This window comes from Erythranthe guttata, chromosome 13 (genome assembly GCF_056151865.1).
Source record: "Erythranthe guttata isolate IM_541 chromosome 13, IM_541, whole genome shotgun sequence".
NCBI lineage: Eukaryota > Viridiplantae > Streptophyta > Magnoliopsida > Lamiales > Phrymaceae > Erythranthe > Erythranthe guttata.
Genome location: NC_142545.1, coordinates 19035154 through 19055629, shown reverse-complemented (window position 1 = coordinate 19055629; position 20476 = coordinate 19035154). Strand labels below are relative to the sequence as shown.

Sequence of the window (20476 nt, the reverse complement as noted above, 5' to 3'; positions counted from 1 at the left end):
AACTATATGGTTGTCAGCGTGTTCCTTCATTAAAAAAAATAAAAAAATAATAATAAATGGGGCATCAATTTGTTTAATTATCCCTATCATATGATAGCATTTAATTTGAAGTATTAACTAGTGTCTGGTTCTATTATATAAGATGTTTGGTAGGTGATGATAATGAAACGGGGTACTACTATAAGGGCATTTAAGAAATTAACATTGTCAAAAATTAAAGTAAAATATAAATCAATAGAAAATTAGAGAAATAAGATGGTCAAACCGTAAAACAACCGCAGTCTCGCTCTGGCACGTGGGAAAATTGCTCTGCTGATAGCAATAACACCACTGCATTGTTTCCTACCTGTAGGGCCCCACCGAATAAACCCATCCCAAACGTTTGAAATCGATTTCAAAAACTTCTACAGCCTGTCCTTTTCGCACACGATTTTCCGCCAATATCACTTTCCAAAATTGCCACTATTTTCATAAAAAAACCCCACTAAAACCTAAAATTACAGTTCGACCCCAAAATACTATGCGGAGCAATTAGTAGCTACACTTCCTGACAAAAGTTCACAACCTATGTATGCACTGTAATCCACATTATATAATTGGCCCCAACAACAAATATATATATACATATATATACTTTTCTCTCTGTATCTTCTTCGACCACTTCCATTATTCTTTCATCAAACTTATTTCAGTTCCCCCCCCCCTCTCTCTCTCCTACTTTGCTTTATCTCTCTCTCTCTCTCCTCTTTTCTTTTTCTTTGAAAAAAGAGAAAAGTGAAAGAGATACTGGTGTGAAACTGTTATGTATTCTTCTTACATTATTGATATCGATGTACGTATAGTTTAGTAGTTTACAGTGTGCTTTCCTTACAACCCTAAGATTTTTATTTTGGAGGTGTTTCTGAACTGACTCCACCACCAGATCTAAGCTATTTGAAGGTAGTAGTAGCATTCTTAACTATAGAAATGCTTAGTCTTATTTGTTATTGCTGTCACTGATTTTTCCTGGTTTTTCTTTAATTGAGTAGTAATGTGGGCTTTATAATCAAGAAATCGAGAGTGGCAACTCTTTTTTCTTGCTGGTCTTTGTTAATTTTATCTGACTGAAATTTAATTTTTTACTTTTCTTGGACTGAATAATTATGTCGGTTAGGCTCCAGAACATAAGTTTGGCAGTTTTGCTGCTTTTTTCTTGGCTTATTTGGGCTTTTATTGGAATCAATTTGCTTATGTTGGAAAAAGGGGAGCACCAGACTGTTGAAATTTGCAATATTGCTTCTTGGTTGGTCTAATTTTATGATGATTGTAACTAAAACCTATTTTCTTATCTATTGAAGCTTGGCTTGGGGTGCTTCCTCAAATGGAGGCATTAGTGGTTCAACAGACTGAAGATGCGGTGGAGATGCACGTAAATAACGATACGAAGCCGTCGGAAACTCAACAAGAGCTGCATGAAGAACCGTCCATTGAAAGTGCGAAAAAAGTCTCTAAGGCGCAGAAGCCAAATACCGTAACATCTAAGGTCACTAGTACAGGTGGGGTGGTTTCCAAAAGAAAAGTTGATACAAAGAGTGGCACGGACCCTAGTTCAATCGAGAAAAAATCAACACTGGTTAGACCAACGATGAGTAGTGCCTCACGCACTTCAGGATCAGTTGCAGTGACAAGAAGGAGCAGCACCGGTGGTTTACCTGAAAAGCAGCCAATATCTATTACAAAACGACAGAGCGATGAAACTGGTTCAGCAGGTAAAAGAACCACCTCTTTAGCATCGGACCCTCTGAGGAAATCTCTCCCAGAAATTCGGAGGAGCTCAGTTTCTTCCATTAGTGCTAAGCCTACTATCAGACAGAGCATTACGGAAACTCAAAAGCCTCTTCCTATTTCACCTACTGTTAGAACTCCAAGGACACCGACTAGTTCTGTTTCGAGCAAACAAGATTCGAGTAAAAAGATTCCAGTGAGATCATCTCAACCGTCGGTTTCTTCAATCAAGAAAGTTGCTTCTCCATCGCTGGATAGTGCTGGAAGTAGTGGCTCTGTTAGGAAGTCAATTGCAAAGGCTTCTCCCATCTCTACCACCCGATCGCCCGCAGTATCGAGTGGGTCCCGATCTGGTGGTATGTCAACATCTGCGGATAGAAGTTCTAGTTTACTTGGCCGTAAAAAAGTGGGAACTCCGGAAAGTAGGGATTCGCGGATGATTATGCTTCCTCAAGTGGAGGTGAAAGCTAGTGATGACGTGGTAATAATAGTTCACAAAAATGTATTTTTAGTTTGTTAGTGATAAACTTCCAACTTCTGTTGGAACTTTATCACCTTAATCCTCCATTTCTTGGTCAATTTTTTTTAATTGAAGTCTCGTGTTTTTTTTCTTTCCTGTAATGAAGAGGTTGGATCTCAGAGGTCACAAGATACGCAGTCTCCATGGTGGTGGACTGAACTTGTCACCAAATCTGGAGGTCTGTTTATTACAGTTCCTGAGGTTTACGCGTTGGTTTTTAGTTTTTTCGTCTCTAGTTTATGTGATATAGTTCTCTGTATAGGCTTTGCTGCCGTGTAACCTCTGATATTAAACTTCCCAATTTCTTTTTTTCTCATGAAACTATAATTTTGAACTCGTTTTTCTGCAGTTTGTTTATCTCAGAGACAATCTCTTGTCCGCATTGGATGGTATTGGAGTCCTGAAACGGGTGAAGGTGTGTATAGATTGCTCAATTTCATGTATCTTAATTTATAGTTTAAATACGTATAGAAATAAGTTTGCGATTGTCGATTCTTCTTATTCCACTCTAGTCAGCGTCTTGTTTCTATCTCAACCGTCCTTGCACATCATAATCCTCGTTCTACTTTCAGGTTCTTGATTTGAGTTTTAATGAATTCAAAGGGCCTGGTTTTGAGCCACTTGAGAATTGCAAAGCTCTGCAGGTATTCCTTATTTTCCTTTTTCTCAACAATCTATTATTTAGAAAATGGATGCTTGTTTTTTACAGTTGTACAATTTCCTTTTACTGCAGCAACTTTATCTTGCTGGAAATCAAATCACTTCTTTAAAGAGCCTTCCCGAGCTTCCCAACTTGGAGGTGAATATCCAGAAATTGTTTGTCTTCATGCTTTTCGAACATCATTAGTTATGATTGTTTCAGACCATGATGCTAAAACAATCGTCTTTGTGCTCTTGCAGTTTCTGTCTGTCGCTCAGAATAAGTTGAAATCTCTTTCCATGGCAAGCCAGCCTCGTTTACAGGTGTTTATTACTCCCCTTTTTTTTGCTTTACAAATTTTAGTATCCCTATGCCTTTCAGTTTGCAAAAGATATATTTGTGTTCTCATAGGTACTAGCAGCCAGCAAAAACAAAATATCAACATTGAAAGGCTTCCCGTACTTGCCGGCACTTGAGGTTAGTGGCAAACATGTTCCCCTTATCAATATTACAATCATGATTGCCGAATGCCATTTGATGCATATTTTTACCACGATAAAATTGCAGCATTTGCGTGTTGAGGAGAATCCAATACTTAAGATGTCTCATCTGGAAGCAGCTTCGATTTTGCTTGTTGGTCCAACCTTGAAAAAATTCAACGACAGGGGTAAGTCTGATGGTTGTATTGAACCTAACCTTTTGCTTTCATTTGGTAACGTTTTCTGGTAGTTATAGTGCCTTCATGCAGCTCTATAATGTGCATTCCCCAAATTTGTTATTCCGGCTAATAGTTACCGTATGCGCTTCAATGTTTACCTGGTTGAATATCTTGCAGATCTCTCGCGTGAGGAAATAGCAATTGCCAAGCGTTATCCTTCAAACACTGCCTTATGTATTCGTGGTGGTTGGGAGTTGTGCCGTCCAGAACAAGCTGTAGGTAAGTGTTCACGAAACGCTCTTGTTTTAGTTTCCGAATAATGCCCTCTCATAGTTCTATTCCTCAGTTGCATTCGTGGAAGTGTTTGGTTGTCTTTTTTCGTTTTAAGTTATGATGATAAGGATTTCAGTTAATAGTGGATATAAAGAATAAGGGCTCAAAATGACATGCTGAAAAGAAGGCAATTGAGAGAGGGCAATATTATCTGAGTCAGCAAGGAGCTGAACCTGAATTTTTAGACCAGTTTTAATTGATATTACGGATTTTGTAAATATAATTTTTAAATTTTGACATGCAGCAACTACCACCATTGAACTTTTTTCCTCCATTCGTTTCTCAGCGTCTAAATATTCTTACTTCTGTCAACAGATTCTACGTTTAAGTTTATGTTAGAACAATGGAAAGAACAACTTCCTTCTGGATACTTGCTTAAAAGAGCTTCTGTTGACCAACCATTTGAGGAAGATGCTTGCTCTTGCCACTTTGAGTTTGAAACAGACACAACGGAAGCTAATGGTGGTGTGCAATTAGACTTGAAGTACCAATGGTTTATAGGAGAGCAAACTGCTTCAAACTTCACAGCGATTTCTAGTGCAAGCGGAGAGGTGTGCAGATAGTTTTTTCATGAAAATAAATATTTGATCCATAACTTAAAAAAGTTTTAACAAATGGCTTTAACTCTATTTTAGACCTACTTTCCGAAGTGCGGCGACATCGGTAGAATCTTGAAAGTGGAGTGTATTCCAATACTGGGAGACACCGAATATCCCGCAGTTTTTGCAATATCTTCGCCAATTTGTCCAGGTATGCTTTTCCTGCAAATTAAAATAAGCTGATTGTTTGTGATAACTGATAACCTCAAAATCTTCCCAGAAGGCTTTGTTTCCAGTTTGCTCGTGAGCTTCACGAATATGGCTTTTTCATAGTGTTGGTTCTTATTTCAATGAAGATTTACATGTGGATATGTTTTCTTTCCCTGTCAATTAACTATTTCTAGGTATCTTTCTATAGGCACTGGAATCCCTAAGGTCATAAAGATTGATGTCCATGGGGAACTGATTGAAGGGAACAAAGTCAAAGGGTATGCCGAGGTTGCTTGGTGTGGGGGTACTCCAGGGAAAGGTGTTGCTAGGTGAGATCATCCAAGGTTGCCATATGGAAGCATTTTGATTTTGAAGTTTGAACTGTTCCGTTTTGCCGAATAAAAAAGGTCTATTCTCTTCACGTGGAAGAAACTTATTTTTTTAATTTTATATTTTTTTATAGTTGGCTTAGGAGACGATGGAATAGCAGCCCTGTGGTGATTGCTGGTGCGGAAGAAGAAGAATATCAACTTAGCCTAGATGACATAGATTCATGTCTGGTTTATATGTACACCCCCGTAACTGAAGAAGGAGCCAAAGGGGAACCTCAGTATGCAATCACTGATTATGTAAAAGCAGGTGCGAGGTCGATGAATGTACTATAGCATGTATTATATATTAACCACTTTTTTTGCTTTTTGACGGATCCATTATTTTATGAAGTACTTTATTTTGGTCTTTGTTGACAGCTCCTCCGTCTGTGAGTAATGTACAAATTACGGGAGATGCTGTTGAAGGAAATACAATCAGAGGAGTTGGAGAGTATTTTGGAGGAAAAGAAGGCCCCAGCAAGTTCGAATGGTTTCATGAAGATAAGGATACTGGGTTAGTGTTCTAGTTGTTATTTCTGCCATGATTATCGATTTAAATCAATTGGTCCAATTGAAAATTTGATATTCGTTTCGTGAGTAAATTTAGTATGTAGGTTATTATTTGCATAGTGCAAGTCTTGATAGTAATTTTGTTTCCGTTGAAATCTATTTTTCTTGTCGGGGAGATGTAATCAATTTTTTTTCCCATATAGACTGAGTTAGTTGCTTTCTTCATCTTCTGTTTGCAGAGAACGCTCATTTGTGTTGATGGGTACTAATGAATATACCTTAACAAAAGAAGATGTTGGACGAAGAATGGCATTTGTTTATGTTCCTGTGAACTTTGAGGGTAAGCTCTTTCATCATGCAAGCGTTGGATTTGTTCTTCTTTACCCTGCATTATATTTTCTTGTTTATAGCAACGCATAGTCATCCCGTGTTTTCAACTGTTCTCAGGGCAGGAAGGGAATTCTATGTCCACAGCATCCCAGATAATCAAACAGGGTATGTAACAGCTTATTTTAATCGTGAGTTGGCTACTACGTTACTCGTAATATCGAGGGGCAATACTTCAGGCACAAGAATTACATTTCCTTCCGTTTTCTTTATTCAAATAACAGCTCCACCTAAAGTTGTAAATATGAAGATAATTGGTGAACTGAAGGAGGGAAGTAAGATTACCGTGACTGGTATTGTCACCGGAGGAACTGAAGCCTCTAGCAGAGTTCAGTGGTTCAAAACCGCTTCTTCTACTTTTGAGGGTGAAAATGGTATCGAGGCATTAAGTACGTCTAAGATTGCAAAGGTAAGACGAGCCAAGCAGCCTTTTGTCTTAACCCATTATGTGGAATCGATATCATGATTATTATTTTTGCGTTTTTCTCTATGTAGGCATTTCGGATTCCTCTGGGAGCTGTCGGCAGTTACATTGTTGCAAAATTTACGCCAATGACCCCGGATGGTGAATCTGGTGAACCAGCTTATGTGATTTGTGATACAGCTGTTGAGAGTGAGTACATTTTGTTCAAATTCAAGTTGCGAAAGCACTGTACTCATTAAACTCTTTTTGGTCTCTGGGAATATTCAGTCGTGTAGGAAATGCTCGACGTTAAATGTTTTAAAATGATTGATAACATATATTTATAATTCTTGCAGCTCTGCCCCCCAAGCTTAATTTTTTGTCTGTAACGGGAGAGTACTCTGAAGGTGGAGTTTTGACAGCATCCTATGGTTACATCGGCGGTCATGAGGGAAAAAGCATCTATAATTGGCATCTTCACGAGGTATGTTGCTACAAAACCACTGTCCCATAAAAACATTAATAAAACATGATTAGCTTTTAAGTCTTCCTCGAGCGGGGTAGACATTGTATTGAGAATTATATAACTTCCATTCTCCTTCACTTCGTCTAGTTGTTAATTTTCTATATTGCTCGACTTTGTGCAGGTGGACACTGACTCTGGTACCCTAATACCCGAGGTTTCAGGTCTTCTTCAATACAGAATTCCGAAGGATGCAATCGGTAAATTCATATCTTTTACTTGTACCCCAGTGCGCGATGACGATATTGTAGGCGAACCAAGAACTTACATGGGACAAGAACGTGTTCGTCCAGGTAACTAAGACATAAGTTATCAAATGGAAGCTGATTTCAATACTACCATCTTTCAAGTGAATTTCCATGTTTAAACGTTGATATTTGCTGATGCGGGATAAATTTATTGTCTCCATGTTATTCCCCTTTTAGGAAGCCCAAGATTGCTTTCTTTACAAGTTATCGGAACTGCCGTTGAAGGCAATATTCTCAACGTTAAAAAGAAATACTGGGGTGGTGAAGAGGGAGAGTCAATATACCGCTGGTTCCGGGTATTTGATTTGATTTGAAAAGTATCATTAGCATATTCATTCCGTTCTTTTGCTTGTGAAGTTATCGTAATTTCGGTTCTCCTTTCATCTAAACTATGGAAAGTTTTATTGCAGACTAGTTCAAATGGCACCCATGATGAAATTAACGGTGCAACTTCTTCATCACATATGATCTCCGTCGATGATATTGGCTTCTTCATATCAGTTTCTTGTGAGCCCATTCGAAGTGACTGGGCCCGAGGTCCTATTGTCCTTTCTGAACAAATTGGACCAATTGTGCCTGGTAAGCATTTTCCGAAAACTGTATTTCAATTCTCAGAAAACGCTACAAAGTGCCAGGTGAGCAAATTCTTATAATTTCAGGACCCCCAACATGTCAGTTGCTTGAGTTTCAAGGATCCGTGATTGAAGGTGCACGACTGAGCTTCAATGCTAATTACACTGGAGGGTAAGCCTCTGCCGAAATATCATCTTTTATTACAACTACTGTCTCGTTACAAACTTCATTTTCTTTATATTAAATGTTATGATCTTCGTTTTCAGGGCGAAGGGAGATTGCTTCTACGAGTGGTTCAAAGTGAAAAGCAATGGTTACACACAGAAACTTCAAGATGGAGGTAAATAAATATTTCTCTGCTCTAGTTTTTTCTATCCATCTATCTATTTTGGTTTTCATGATCTGATTAATTGGATTTAACCAATGCAGAGTTTTTAGATTTAACTATTAATGAAGTGGGAGATTGTGTCGAACTTGTTTATACGCCTGTTCGTGCCGATGGCTTGAAAGGGTCTCCAAAGACACTGGTTTCTTGTCCCGTTGCTCCTGGTTAGTGATTCATCATGTTTATGAATTTCTAACAGCCAGTTTATCTCTTACATAATGCAATGCATGTAAAAACTCACGATCCTAGGTCTAAAAACATAATATTTATACAGGGGAGCCTCTAGGTGTTGAGTTGGTGATTCCCGAATGCCGTGAGGGTCAGGAAGTGGTCCCCGAAACAACGTATTTCGGAGGGCAAGAAGGAGTTGGAAAATATATTTGGTTCAGAACAAAGAATAAGCTTCATCAATCTGCTCTCATCGAACTGTTGAATAATTTCGAAAATGTTGATATATGTGGAGAGGCATTGTAAGTATTTTTGAAAGTTATACATTTGAAATTCGCCGCAACACTCTGTCTTATTGAGTTAATTACTTCTGCTCAGGACGTATACTCCGTCGCTCGAAGATGTGGGATCTTATTTAGCATTGTATTGGCTGCCAACACGGTCAGATGGGAAATGTGGTACTCCGTTGGTGTCGAATTCCGACTCTCCAGTCATTCCAGGTAGGATCTATAAAATGATTCCTTCCCTACTTTTTATCCAGTAATTTACAATTTCTTATTATATTACTTAACCTGTAAATGGTTTTATGTGGCAGCTCTTCCAATTGTTTCTAATGTTCGCGTGAAAAAGTCGTCTTCGAGCACCTATCATGGAGAAGGAGAGTATTATGGTGGATATGAAGGAGCAAGCCTCTATAGCTGGTACAGAGAAACTGACGACGAAGCAATTGTTCTTATTGGTGGAGCTAATTCTAAAATTTATGAAGTCTCGGATGAAGATTATAACTGCAGAGTGTTGTTTGGGTAATGGATTGAGCTCTGTATTATTATTATTTTTTTCTAATCACTTGAAAATGGTGTATCTCACACTATCAAATAAAAATGAATATGCAATTCGGAATGAAATAAATGGAGCTTTAATAACCAAGTTTATTAAATTATTTCACGCGTGTTGCAGATATACTCCAGTTCGCTCAGATTCAGTTGTCGGAGAACTTCGATTGTCTGAACCAAGTGATGTAATATTGCCAGGTACTATTTTAACCTTCCTACTCGGCGACTTTATCGCAGGTTTACAATAAACCTATTCTAGTACTAACTGATGTAAGATAATTCTTGAGAATGCGAACATGAGATGAATAAATCATTAAAATTTCTAATTAAAAAATATCTTATGTCAGAGTTGCCAAGAATCGAGATGGTAGCTCTTACCGGTAAAGCTGTTGAAGGAGAAGTATTGACTGCCCTCGAAGTTATCCCAAAGAGCGAAAATCAACAGCTTGTTTGGGGCAAGTACAAGAAAGTAGTTAGATACCAGTGGTATATTCCCATATCCAACATGCTATCATGAACATTATTTAAACTATTTTTTAACCAATATTGTTCTTTATCACCATATTCATAAATCCCGTTCGCTTCTAATTGTAGGTTTTTCTCAACTGATAATGAAAGCGAAAAGTCCTTTGAGCCATTCCCTTCACAGCGGTCGTGCTCCTACAAGGTACGGTTTGAAGACATTGGTCGCTACCTGAGGTGCGAATGCGTAGTTACTGACGTGTTCGGAAGATCGAGTGAGATGGCATATGCTGAAACTGATTCCGTTTTACCAGGTTTTCCCTCCCGATGAATTCGCATTAATATTTTTTATTATAATCAACTGAAACCTTTAAGAAACATTACTTACGTAAGGAAAGTGTCCACACTTGTTCTGTCTTCAGGAGTTCCTAGAATGGACAAGCTGGAAATCGAGGGTCGAGGTTTCCACACAAATTTGTACGCTGTACGGGGAATTTACAGTGGGGGAAAGGAAGGAAAAAGTCAAATCCAATGGCTTCGGTCAATGGTCGGAAGTCCTGACCTAATTTCTATTCCCGGTATAGAATTTTGTACTTTGCTCTGTTTTATACTACGATGTAGAATTTTTTTGTTCCGTATTATAATTATCTGAACGACTTCATTGGTGCAGGTGAGACAGGAAGGATGTACGAGGCTAATGTTGACGATGTAGGGTACAGGCTGGTTGCTATTTATACACCAGTAAGAGACGATGGAACTGAAGGGCAACCTGTTTCTGCATCAACGGATCCAATCGCAGTTGGTATATATTTTTATTCTTGTGGACAAGTCGATTTATTTATTACACTGTATAATTTGATTATTTATATTTATTTTGTTTACTTGCAGAGCCTGATGTTCTTAAGGAAGTGAAGCAGAAACTAGATCTTGGATCTGTTAAGTTTGAGGTATAGACACTATCAAATAAGAATTACCACTCTTTTCTGATACTTATATATTCAAAATGAATAATGTTCACCAAACTTACGTAAAAGTGGTTCTTGTACAGGCCCTGTGCGACAAGGATCGATCTCCTAAAAGGGTACTTACGGTTTTTTTTCTTTCTATTATTCTTACCTCTCGACTCGTTGTCAATTGTCATCAACAAGTATATAAAAAAATCATTTTGTAAATTCCAGGTACCTGGAGTCGGAAGTCTGGAGAGACGAATTCTGGAAGTGAATAGAAAGAGAATAAAGGTTGTAAAGCCCGGCTCTAAAACATCGTTTCCTACGACAGAAATTCGTGGAAGTTATACTCCTCCTTTCCATGTATGTTTTCTTCTTCTTCGTCTTCTTATGTTGTATAACATATTGTTGTGTTGAGCATTTCTTGTCTTATAAGTTATGTCTTATGTAGGTCGAGCTATTCAGAAACGACCAACATCGTCTTAGAATCGTTGTAGACAGTGATAACGAAGTGGATTTGATGGTACAGACACGGCATCTCCGTGATGTCATCGTCCTTGTCATCCGAGGTCTTGCACAGCGATTCAACAGCACATCTCTCAATACTCTTCTCAAGATAGAGACATAAAAAAAAGTCCTCTGTATATGTAAAAAAAAATACATTTATCTACTTCGTTTCGATATAATTCTTGATTTTTTTTTTGTTTTCTAGCCTTTTCCTCTCTTTTTTACGAGTGGAAGGCTTGTTCTTTCTGTGTGATTTCTGTTCATTATTTGTAGACGCGTACCGATGATTGAAATTTAGAAATTGCGATTCAGAATGAATAGAAACTTGTGAGTTGTATCATGTTCAATGAAATGCAAACTAAATAAATACTTACGCAGAAATATGCACAATTGGAGAACAAAACTACTAGTGGAAAATAATTAATCTAGTGTGTAGCTGATGATGCCACCTGTCCCTCCTCGACCTTGCTATACGCCTTCTCCTGTATCGCCTTTGCGTCAAAGAACTTAGCGGTGTCGTACGATGCATGCAGACCGAAAAACACATAGTAAGCTAGGAGAAACCCTGTCCAACCCAAAAACCTTATGAAAGAATCTTTATCTATCGATCCAAGCAGAAAGATGTTAATGGCAATCGAAGCAGAAGGCAACCATGGCACCAATGGAACCCCCCAAAGCGTGGGCTTATGCGCTTGAGGAACGAAAAACCACAGCCCTGCAGTAGCAAGAAACCAAACGGGCACCGTTATGCAATAAGCGATCCACCCTGTTTCGCTAATTCCCCAATAAGCAGCTGTAGTGATCGATGATCCGATAATTAGGACAAGGCATACGATTAGTTTGTTTCGATGATCATTTGTTGTCACTCCGCTAACATAGAATCTACGGACGAGAAGCGCAACAGATACTAGCATGAAGATGAAGAGAGTCGAGATGGAGAGAAGATTCGATAGTATGTCGAGTTTTGTGAAGAAAGCTATGACTGCAGTGGCGGCGAGCATGACAACCGTGGCGTTTATCGGGGTTCCGGTTTTGGGGTCGACTTTGGCAAACCATGGCGGCATCATGTGCGTGCGAGCGATGTGTGTGAGGTAACGGGCTTGTCCGACGGAGTTAACTAGGAGGACTGACGTCATACCCTTAAGTGCTCCGAAGGCGACTAGGTACTGGGCCCACCCCCACCCCACTTTCTTAAACGCCATTGAGAAAGGGGCGTTCACGTCGATGGTTGTGTACGGCTGCATCATGGTTAGAGCGATGGCCATTAAACAGTAGATGGCGGTGGTGAGGACCATAGATCCGACGAGGCCGATGGGGATATCTCGGCCGGGGTTTTTGGTTTCCTCGGCCATGGTGGAGACTGCGTCGAACCCTACGTAGGCGAAGAATAGGACGGCGGAGGCTCTGAATATGCCGCGGGGGCCGAAGGGGGCGAAGGGGGTGAGGTTTTTGGTGTCGGATTTGATGAAGCCTGCTATTATTATGAAGAGGATGACGGCGATGTGTACGACTGAGGCGACGTAGTTGAAGCGGGAGGAGCCTTTTGTGCTTAGGACGGCGATTAAGCAGATGACTATGCAGACGGCGACGGCTATGGGGTCGAGTTGGTTGTAGCCTTCGGCTAGGGAGGTTGCGTGGATGCGGAATTGCTCTGGCTTGTGGTTACAGAGGGTGGCGAAGTAGGACGTCCAGGAACGCGCCACCGCGGCGCCGCCGATTATGTACTCGAGGAGGATGTTTCCGGCAGCGATGAAGGCCACGAAATCCCCGAGCTCCACCCGAAGGTAGGCAAATGAACCACCTGTAATGCAAAAGACGAATTTACCCTTCTAACTACTTTTCTTCTGAAAAGTATCTTATATTATATATAAATAAATAAATAAATATTTATTTATACGCACCTGCAACAGGTATTTCGACGGCGAATTCGGTGTAGCAAAAGACGGAGAGTAGGGCGGAGAGTCCAGAAACAACGTAGGAAAGGACGACGGCAGGGCCGGCGTCATCGTGGGCCTCGAGACCGGTGAGGACGAATATTCCGGCGCCGATGACGGCACCCAAGCCTAACCAGATCAAGTCCCACCAGGAAAGCGTCCTCTTCATCTCGTTACCACTGCGGGTCTTCATCTCCATTTCCGCCTCCACAGTCGACCGGGTGAGAACCCGGTCCGCCAGGCGAGCCGGTGTCTGTCTCAATGCGCTGACGTAGTTGCCCCAGCTCTTGAACGACTCCTCGGGGAGAAAATCGTCTTTCGTACACGAGCATCCCCTCCTCCTCGTCAGCCCCGTCGATCCACCGCCGTTGGCTTCCACTACACCCCCCATATTTCCCTAAAAATTTAAAAAAATAAAAAAACAAAAATTTGAATCTACATGAATATGAGTTTATTGCAAATACTACCCCTGTGTTATCTCGAATTGCCAAATACCCCCCTGTGAAAAAAAAACTCACCAACACCCCCTTGTGTTAACATTTTCGAAGCACACTGCACCCTTTGTGATTTTAGGCTTTGACTGAAGGTAAAGTGACAAAAATGCCCTTGTGATTTTTTCAGCAGTTAATAAAATATATTATAATTTTATAAATATTATGTAGTTTTTTATTTTGTAAATACTAAAAATATAAAATATATTTAAACGAGAATGAAATATATATTATAACATTAAAAGTTTTAATATGTTTTCTATTTTTTTTTAGTTTTACATTATATATTAAATAAAGAAAAGAAAAGAAAAACCAAAAAAAAAAAAACGTTCTTCTTCCCCACCCTCCCACCCAACTCTCACCACTCATCCACCATATCTCCACCGGGTTGCCGCTTCGGCTCCGCCACAGCTCACCACCATTTCACCTCTCCTTCACCAACACCACCATCTTCTCTAGATCCGCCGCCCACCCATAAATTTTAATTTATTGAAACTTTAGTTTTCACCAACAAATTACTTTACACGAGCCTCAAACCTTCCCCCAATTTCTTATTTTGACGGCGGTGGTGGCGATAAGAAAGAGAAAGAGAAGAGAAAATAACCAAAAGACGCAATTTTGACCTAGCAAGTTCGGCCGTTGTTAAAATCGTCGCCGTCGAGAGAAATTACTTGGAGATTTTAGATAACCATTGCTGTAATTGGGGCTTAATTAGCCTCGGGTTGTACGGATTCGGGTCTGGTATGAGAATTGTAGAAGATGGGGTGGTGTTGCTGAACTTTTCTTCTCTTGGCAGGGTTGGGGTTTGGGGGTGGGGAACGGGGGAAGAAGACGATGTTCTGTCTTCTTCTTCTTCTTTTTTTCTTATAATATTTTTCTGCATTATTATTTTATTTTGCAATTCTTAAAATTACAATTTGGTCCTATAAATTTAGATTATTCATAATTTAACCAACAAGATTATTTTTTATTTTATAAAGGGTATTTATGACATTTCACCCTAAAAATACCATTAAAAATCGCACAACCCGCGAGTGAGTGACACGATTTGCGTCCAGGGGTGTCGATGCCTTGACTTTGTTAACACAAGGGGGTGTTGGTGAGTTTTTTTTTCACAGGGGGGTATCTGGCAATTAGAGATAACACAGAGGTGGTATTTGCAATTAGCTCACATGAATATATCCTACTAATTAGTAAATTGCGATGGATGAAGACGAAAAGCTTTATAAAACAAAGGAAACGTTACTTTGTTTATATGAAAAAAAAAATCAGAAAAGTCCAGTGGCCGGCGGAAGATGCTATGCTTGAGCAATTAGAGTCGCAGTAAATCGTTATCAATCAAATCTCAATATAGAACGCAGCATATTATATGTATACATGTGTGTTTATGTATTATAATAAGCTATATCTATACTGACATACATACACGACGAGCAACTCATGAACCAATTGAGAGAGAGAGAGAGAGAGAGAGAGAGAGAGAGAGAGAGAGAGAGAGAGAGAGAGAACCTGAATCAGCGATCACTGGAGGATCTGACGGACAATGAATCCCGTAATTCTGAATTTCAGCGCAGACGCTAGGTTGAGTTAGCAGTGTATATATATATATATGTAATTAGGGTAAAATGAGTGTTTAATAAGTATGAACAGATTCTTAATGAAGGGAGGAAAGAGAAATTGCTAAGTGATAATAATTGATTAATAGCGGTCAATTCGGAGTTGAATTTTGAGTCAGTGACTGCTTCCAGCTGTTTTATTACTTAAATTCGTATTATAATATTAGAGTAATTAAATTTGCTAATAAATGAAGTGCAAGTGTAAACATCTACTATTTAACTAGAAAATGTATTCAGGTAGTATATTCATCTTCCAAAATTACAGATTCGGTAAATCTTTTGTGGTGATCAATACAGAAAGAAGCCTACGTTATATGCAACACGATAATATTCCGTTGCCGTATTCCAAGGCACCACTATCGCATCTCATATTGTTATATCATTCAATTGATTACGATAATAATAATAATATTATTTTTTAATTAAATCGAAATAGTGTATTTAATTGATATTTAATAAATATATTGATATGATTATGTGAGTGTTAGTTAACAATTGGAGATTCAGAGGAGAGAGAAGAATCGTGCTGGAGGAGATTCATTCATAGTAAGCGGAAAGATGCCGTATTTTGTGATTTGTCCATCTCGATTTTGGAGGCTGGCCGTTATCGTATCAACGGCTGAAATTCGATCCTAAAAATTCGGCCGGTCAATTCGATTAGTGGGCCCATGGATCCGGTCAATTTTGGTGTAGGCAGTGGGATCCCAGTTTCCGTTCTTTATTCGGTTACGTTTATTTCCAAATTTTAATGAAAGAAATAAATTATATTTTATATTCACGCAATAAGCCTAAGAATTAATTTATATCTTATGCTTAATTCTATATTTAGAGACTTCGAGTATGACAGTCAACGGTGAAGTCAATCAATAATAACGCAAATTATTAATGGCGTTTGTTCTTTTCTGAACTTTCAAAGTTGACGGCTATTGAGCATTCGTATTATGGGCAGCTATGGGAAAAAAGTAGCACTTGTTCACACAACTAACCTACGACTAATTAATTATGGAAATTATTATTATTATCTTTAATATTTATATTGTAGTGGAAGTAGATTTGTGGAATCAATTTTGTTTCTACTAATGTTATATGTACCACGGACACCGCGAAACCAAGGAAATCCCATTTTCTAAAATGTTGGATACGAGAACGTGGAGGAAACGTTTAAATATTAATAATATAGGGATGCATCTATAATTTCTAAAAATATTATAACGTTTAATTTAATAAATAAATAATTAATTAATCGTACCAATTGAACAAAAGAACCTGAAAAATAGAATTTTCTTCAACAAATTAACAAACCGTTACAAGATACACAAAATAAAACATACACAGTTGCGCTAACCTAAGTTACATGATAATAATTAAAAATCACAAAGAAAGGGCAAATACATTAATTGAGGGACCATGACACAAATCAAGAAACTAACATAAACAAGTTGTAATAAATAAATTATAAAAAATAACAAAAAAAAAAAAAACAAATCAAACACCAAATTCATTTTATTCATCTGATGTCAAGTTCCTCTTCTCCTTCCCATGGTGTCTTTCCCTAACAACCTTCTCAACCTTTACATTACCACCATTGTTGTTCTGCTTACTGACAGACCCCTCTTGAGCACTGCACATCTGAGACTTCAACCGAAACCCTAACTTCTTCGACACGTTTCCCCAGGTGGTGGTGCTCGATCCTTTCCCCTTACCCAATTTCTCGATCTCGTTTCTCATATTTGAGCACTCTTTCTCGAGCTCAGAAACCCTAATTCTCATACTATCCATGCCCACTTTCAAGACCTGGTTTTCCCTCACAGCCGTGGCCCACCCGCCTTCGTTTGTGGGCCCCACCAAACCACTCCTCAACTGCCTCGAACCACCGTCTAGGTTGTCTGAGACTAAGAAGCAACCAGCTATGGAGGTTCTGAGCTGGAGCTGCTCGAAGAAGAGGACTTGGACTATCACTCTTAACGGCAGCCTCTCGTTTTGGGCTGCGTGCGTGCACGCTTCGAGAGAGAGCTTTTGGCAGTCCATTAGCCTGCAGAGCTGTTCTCTGTCCGATTCGGCTAACCATGGATGAGACTGCATTTGGAAGAAACAAGAATACACATTCATAAGACATTTTCGTAAATAGTACAAGATTTTTTGTGATTTGCTTGACGACTAAAATATCTGTAAAACGATTATTAGATAGAACTATTTCTTGATTACTTGTTAATTAACCGTTACCCTCAACAATGCTACCAAATACATTAATTACCTTGAGATAAATATCGATCGCACGATAAAGACCATCGTCCAACGGGCGTGCATACTCCGGCACAGCAGCAGCTAAAGACTGAAATTTCGGGAGCTTCAATATAACATCTGATGCAACCTCTGCTAGGAATCCATCGATCAACTTAGCCACCATTGTTATCGGTGTCAGCGAAGGCGAACCCATCAATTGGCTGCCGCCATCTTCCACTGATTCCGGTGACTCACCACCCCCGCCGCCACCACCACCACCATCCATGGTCAAGAAATGTTCTAGAATACGCTGCACACAGTCCACATCGTACAGAGTTTCCATCGAGTCCGAAGAATTCGTCATTAAGAGATCCTCTAAGGTAGCCTGATCGAGCTGCACACCTATTCTCTTCTCCAAATTCGATACGCAAGTGGGATTCGCTTTAAGAATCTTGGCTGTTCTGAGCAAGCCGAATAGAAACTTCGTCGCACAAAGTCCCTTTTGCAATGGAAGTAGCTGATCAATTTCTTCTAGAAGAATCTTCTGATCCTCTTCGGAAAGTGGGGCCACAACACGGTTGTTGCTCGCCTTGCTAGCGCCCTGTCGTCGGTTGATTCCCGGTAGGTATTTCTTCGCGTAACAATTAAGCGAGCCCGCGACAATTTCCCGTTTTACCCCTCTAGATTCCATGGCCGAAATTAGCCTCTTGTAGAGAGGCAAACTTAGACTCGAAGCATCCTCGTACCACCAATCGGAACTCGAATGCTTCGGACGTGCGCCCGTGCTTATCCCATTCCACAGCACGCTGCCACCTGGACTCTGCATGGGCCCACCATGCTCCATAACGGGCCACCCGAATAGATTCGGGTCCGTACATGCCTTGGCTGCCAAAGAGTCGATGCATCTTTTCGGTATTTGGAGTTCTTCGGCTTCGGAGATGACATCATCGCAAGTTTGTAGTGCTTTCAAAGAGTCTTTCCAGTTCCGAAGAACAACTTGATTGAGAAAGATTTCGGTTTGGGAGATTAGATTGGCCTCTCCATAGTCTTCGGTCATTTCGAGATGTTCGGCAGCACATCGAAGGTGAACAACATTCGCAGAGGTGAGTTCGAGTTTGACACCGTAGCAGAATTTAGCTACAAGTTCGAACGTTTTCGATCCACCGGGAATTTGGGGGAGTTGAATGAGACAGCCTTCTTCTTGTTCGGATGCATCTGCAATGAGTCTTTCCATAACCCCACTTCTCGAAAGCAATGGAAACTGCAATAAACAAATGGAAAAATGAATCGAATATCAGGTAGTTGATTTACAAGAGTTGCCACCGATTATCAACAAAAACCGAAAACGATACCTTGTGCAGATGGAACGACATCTCTCCAACTTCGACAATGACATCACTAGGGAGACCGGTTGTGCAGAACCTACAGTATAAACGAGAGAAATGATTAGGAAGAGAGACCATTTTTTACGAGCCATTTTTTCGCGTTGAATCAAGTTCTTTAACGTGGATCAATTCATCAACCAAACATGTTTTATACAATCTATATAGAGCAAATCACCAAAGTAGCTACCCCATATAAATATCAAGAATATCACTAAAGTAGCTACCAAAGTGTGCCTTTAATCTTCAATTAAGACCACACTATTAGACATTTAATCATCTCAATCTCGTTTCTAATAAAGAATATCATCGGATCAGTGACATTTATCGGCCTCGAAAACTCAAATCAAGGGGTCTTACACTTTAAATTATGTCTACATTTTACCAGAAAATTCAATGACTCAAATGATAAAAAAAATCTGCAAACAGCAAAGTAACAGACACAGACAAAAATGTAAGAAATTAAGCAAGTTAAGAAAACAAACCAGGCTTGGCCTTGCCTCTGGAATGCATCAGATTTGGATCCCAACTTCATACAAGCCGCCATCTCTTCAAAACCTCAGCACTTAGAATAATTTTTTCCAGCAAATCTTAGAAGTTTCAGACAAGAAAAAAACTTCCTCAAAAACTCCGAAACCAAACTTTTCTCACTCAGATCTTTGGGTCCAAAAACTGCAGAAACTTAATTCAGCAACTCAATGCAGAAGAAAAAATTACAGTAGCATTTTAATCAAGATTGCAATAAATGCAGCAAAAATGCTCAATTCAACCAAACCCCAAAAGAACTATCCACCCCACATGAGAAACTGCCTTCCAAAATCTCAGTCACAGAGCAAAATGCCTTCCCCAAGGATATATAACAACTATAAAATAAATAATTCGAATGAGACACCAGATTTAGGTCAACCCCTCCAGAGAGAGAGAGAGAGAGAGAGAGAAAAGAAAAGAAAGAGAAAAAAACAAACCCAGTTACTACTCTGACACGAACCACTACTTAACCACCAGAAGATTCCAAAACTGAACCCCCCTTTGTGACATATGAGACACCAAAACCGAAACCCCCTCAAAGAAGAAGCTTTTTCAGTTTTCTCTCTCTAGATTTTAATTATATATATAAATCTGTGATGAAGGAAGGAAGGAAGGAAGCTTTTTTTTTCTTGAAAACTCAACTATGGATAATTAGTGGTGGTATGGTATAGAGCTCTGAAACACAAACACATGTTTCTCTCTCTCTCTCTCTCTCTGTAAATATAAAAATGTGGGGTCGGTCGTCTCGCTTGGAACATACTCATTGCATAGAGATTCCGAATTCTAGTAATAAAGAATTGAGTAGTAGTCCCTGATGGAATGAATTGATCAATTTAATTTCCAAGGCTTTTGACCTAAACCCCCAATTATTTTCTTGTGTGTATTTAATTTAATTTAATATCTTTTATGAGTTATTTTGAAAGTAACAGCTATCTGCCCTGTTTTTGTACAGCCAGGCCATGTGCCTTTCTTTTACTACTATTGTTTCTTTATTAAGGAATTTTGTACCATAGTGGGTTCCAAGTGGATCTTTGTAACTATGGAAATTCGATTATTGACTTTGTTACCATTCATTAATTAAAATTCGGTACTGTCCTATATAATTCAAACAAAAAAATGAATTAAACATAAAATTTTTTTTTAGAGAAAATCAAAAAATCACCCAACAAATTAATTACATGGTGCTATATTTTTTAATTTTTTTTTTTATATATATAATATGGTGCTTTAGTTTTTTTTTTCTTTAATTTTTATGTGCTATAGAATATGGTGCATTTGGGCTGGGTCAGGGATTTTAATAAATTACTATAAAAAAGGAAAT

At 39.1% G+C, this 20476-nt stretch overlaps 3 protein-coding genes across 4 annotated transcripts; 1 reads left to right on the top strand and 2 right to left on the bottom strand.

The window, feature by feature from the left end:
* The first annotated feature begins 536 nt into the window (after positions 1 to 536).
* AIR9 (Outer arm dynein light chain 1 protein) lies at positions 537 to 11321 on the top strand. 2 transcript variants are annotated; one of them, XM_088812607.1, is made up of 38 exons: positions 537 to 939; positions 1338 to 2245; positions 2391 to 2462; positions 2634 to 2699; positions 2857 to 2928; positions 3018 to 3083; positions 3185 to 3247; positions 3336 to 3401; positions 3492 to 3591; positions 3760 to 3861; positions 4231 to 4466; positions 4551 to 4665; positions 4873 to 4993; positions 5128 to 5303; positions 5414 to 5549; positions 5785 to 5885; positions 5993 to 6040; positions 6157 to 6341; positions 6428 to 6545; positions 6692 to 6819; positions 6983 to 7151; positions 7284 to 7402; positions 7517 to 7685; positions 7766 to 7850; positions 7946 to 8019; positions 8109 to 8228; positions 8339 to 8534; positions 8611 to 8732; positions 8828 to 9035; positions 9190 to 9263; positions 9413 to 9551; positions 9660 to 9841; positions 9950 to 10105; positions 10198 to 10329; positions 10416 to 10474; positions 10576 to 10608; positions 10706 to 10837; positions 10926 to 11321. In XM_088812607.1, the coding sequence occupies exons 2-38, from the start codon at positions 1361 to 1363 to the stop codon at positions 11100 to 11102; spliced, it is 5202 nt and encodes a 1733-aa protein (XP_088668733.1). In that variant the 5' UTR covers positions 537 to 939; positions 1338 to 1360; the 3' UTR covers positions 11103 to 11321. The 2 variants fall into 2 exon arrangements, with proteins under 2 accessions (XP_088668733.1, XP_012827469.2); XM_012972015.2 differs by having other exon boundaries at positions 572 to 942.
* Positions 11266 to 15315, bottom strand: AAT1 (amino acid transporter 1). Its single transcript, XM_012972016.2, has 3 exons — positions 14916 to 15315; positions 12883 to 13312; positions 11266 to 12782 (listed from the first exon to the last, which is right to left on the bottom strand). The coding sequence occupies exons 2-3, from the start codon at positions 13304 to 13306 to the stop codon at positions 11407 to 11409; spliced, it is 1800 nt and encodes a 599-aa protein (XP_012827470.2). The 5' UTR covers positions 13307 to 13312; positions 14916 to 15315; the 3' UTR covers positions 11266 to 11406.
* A 974-nt stretch (positions 15316 to 16289) lies between these two features.
* On the bottom strand, positions 16290 to 20118 carry LOC105948832 (Phototropic-responsive NPH3 family protein). Its single transcript, XM_012972068.2, has 4 exons — positions 19113 to 20118; positions 18598 to 18667; positions 17277 to 18506; positions 16290 to 17098 (listed from the first exon to the last, which is right to left on the bottom strand). The coding sequence occupies exons 1-4, from the start codon at positions 19172 to 19174 to the stop codon at positions 16526 to 16528; spliced, it is 1935 nt and encodes a 644-aa protein (XP_012827522.2). The 5' UTR covers positions 19175 to 20118; the 3' UTR covers positions 16290 to 16525.
* Between the last annotated feature and the right edge of the window lie 358 nt (positions 20119 to 20476).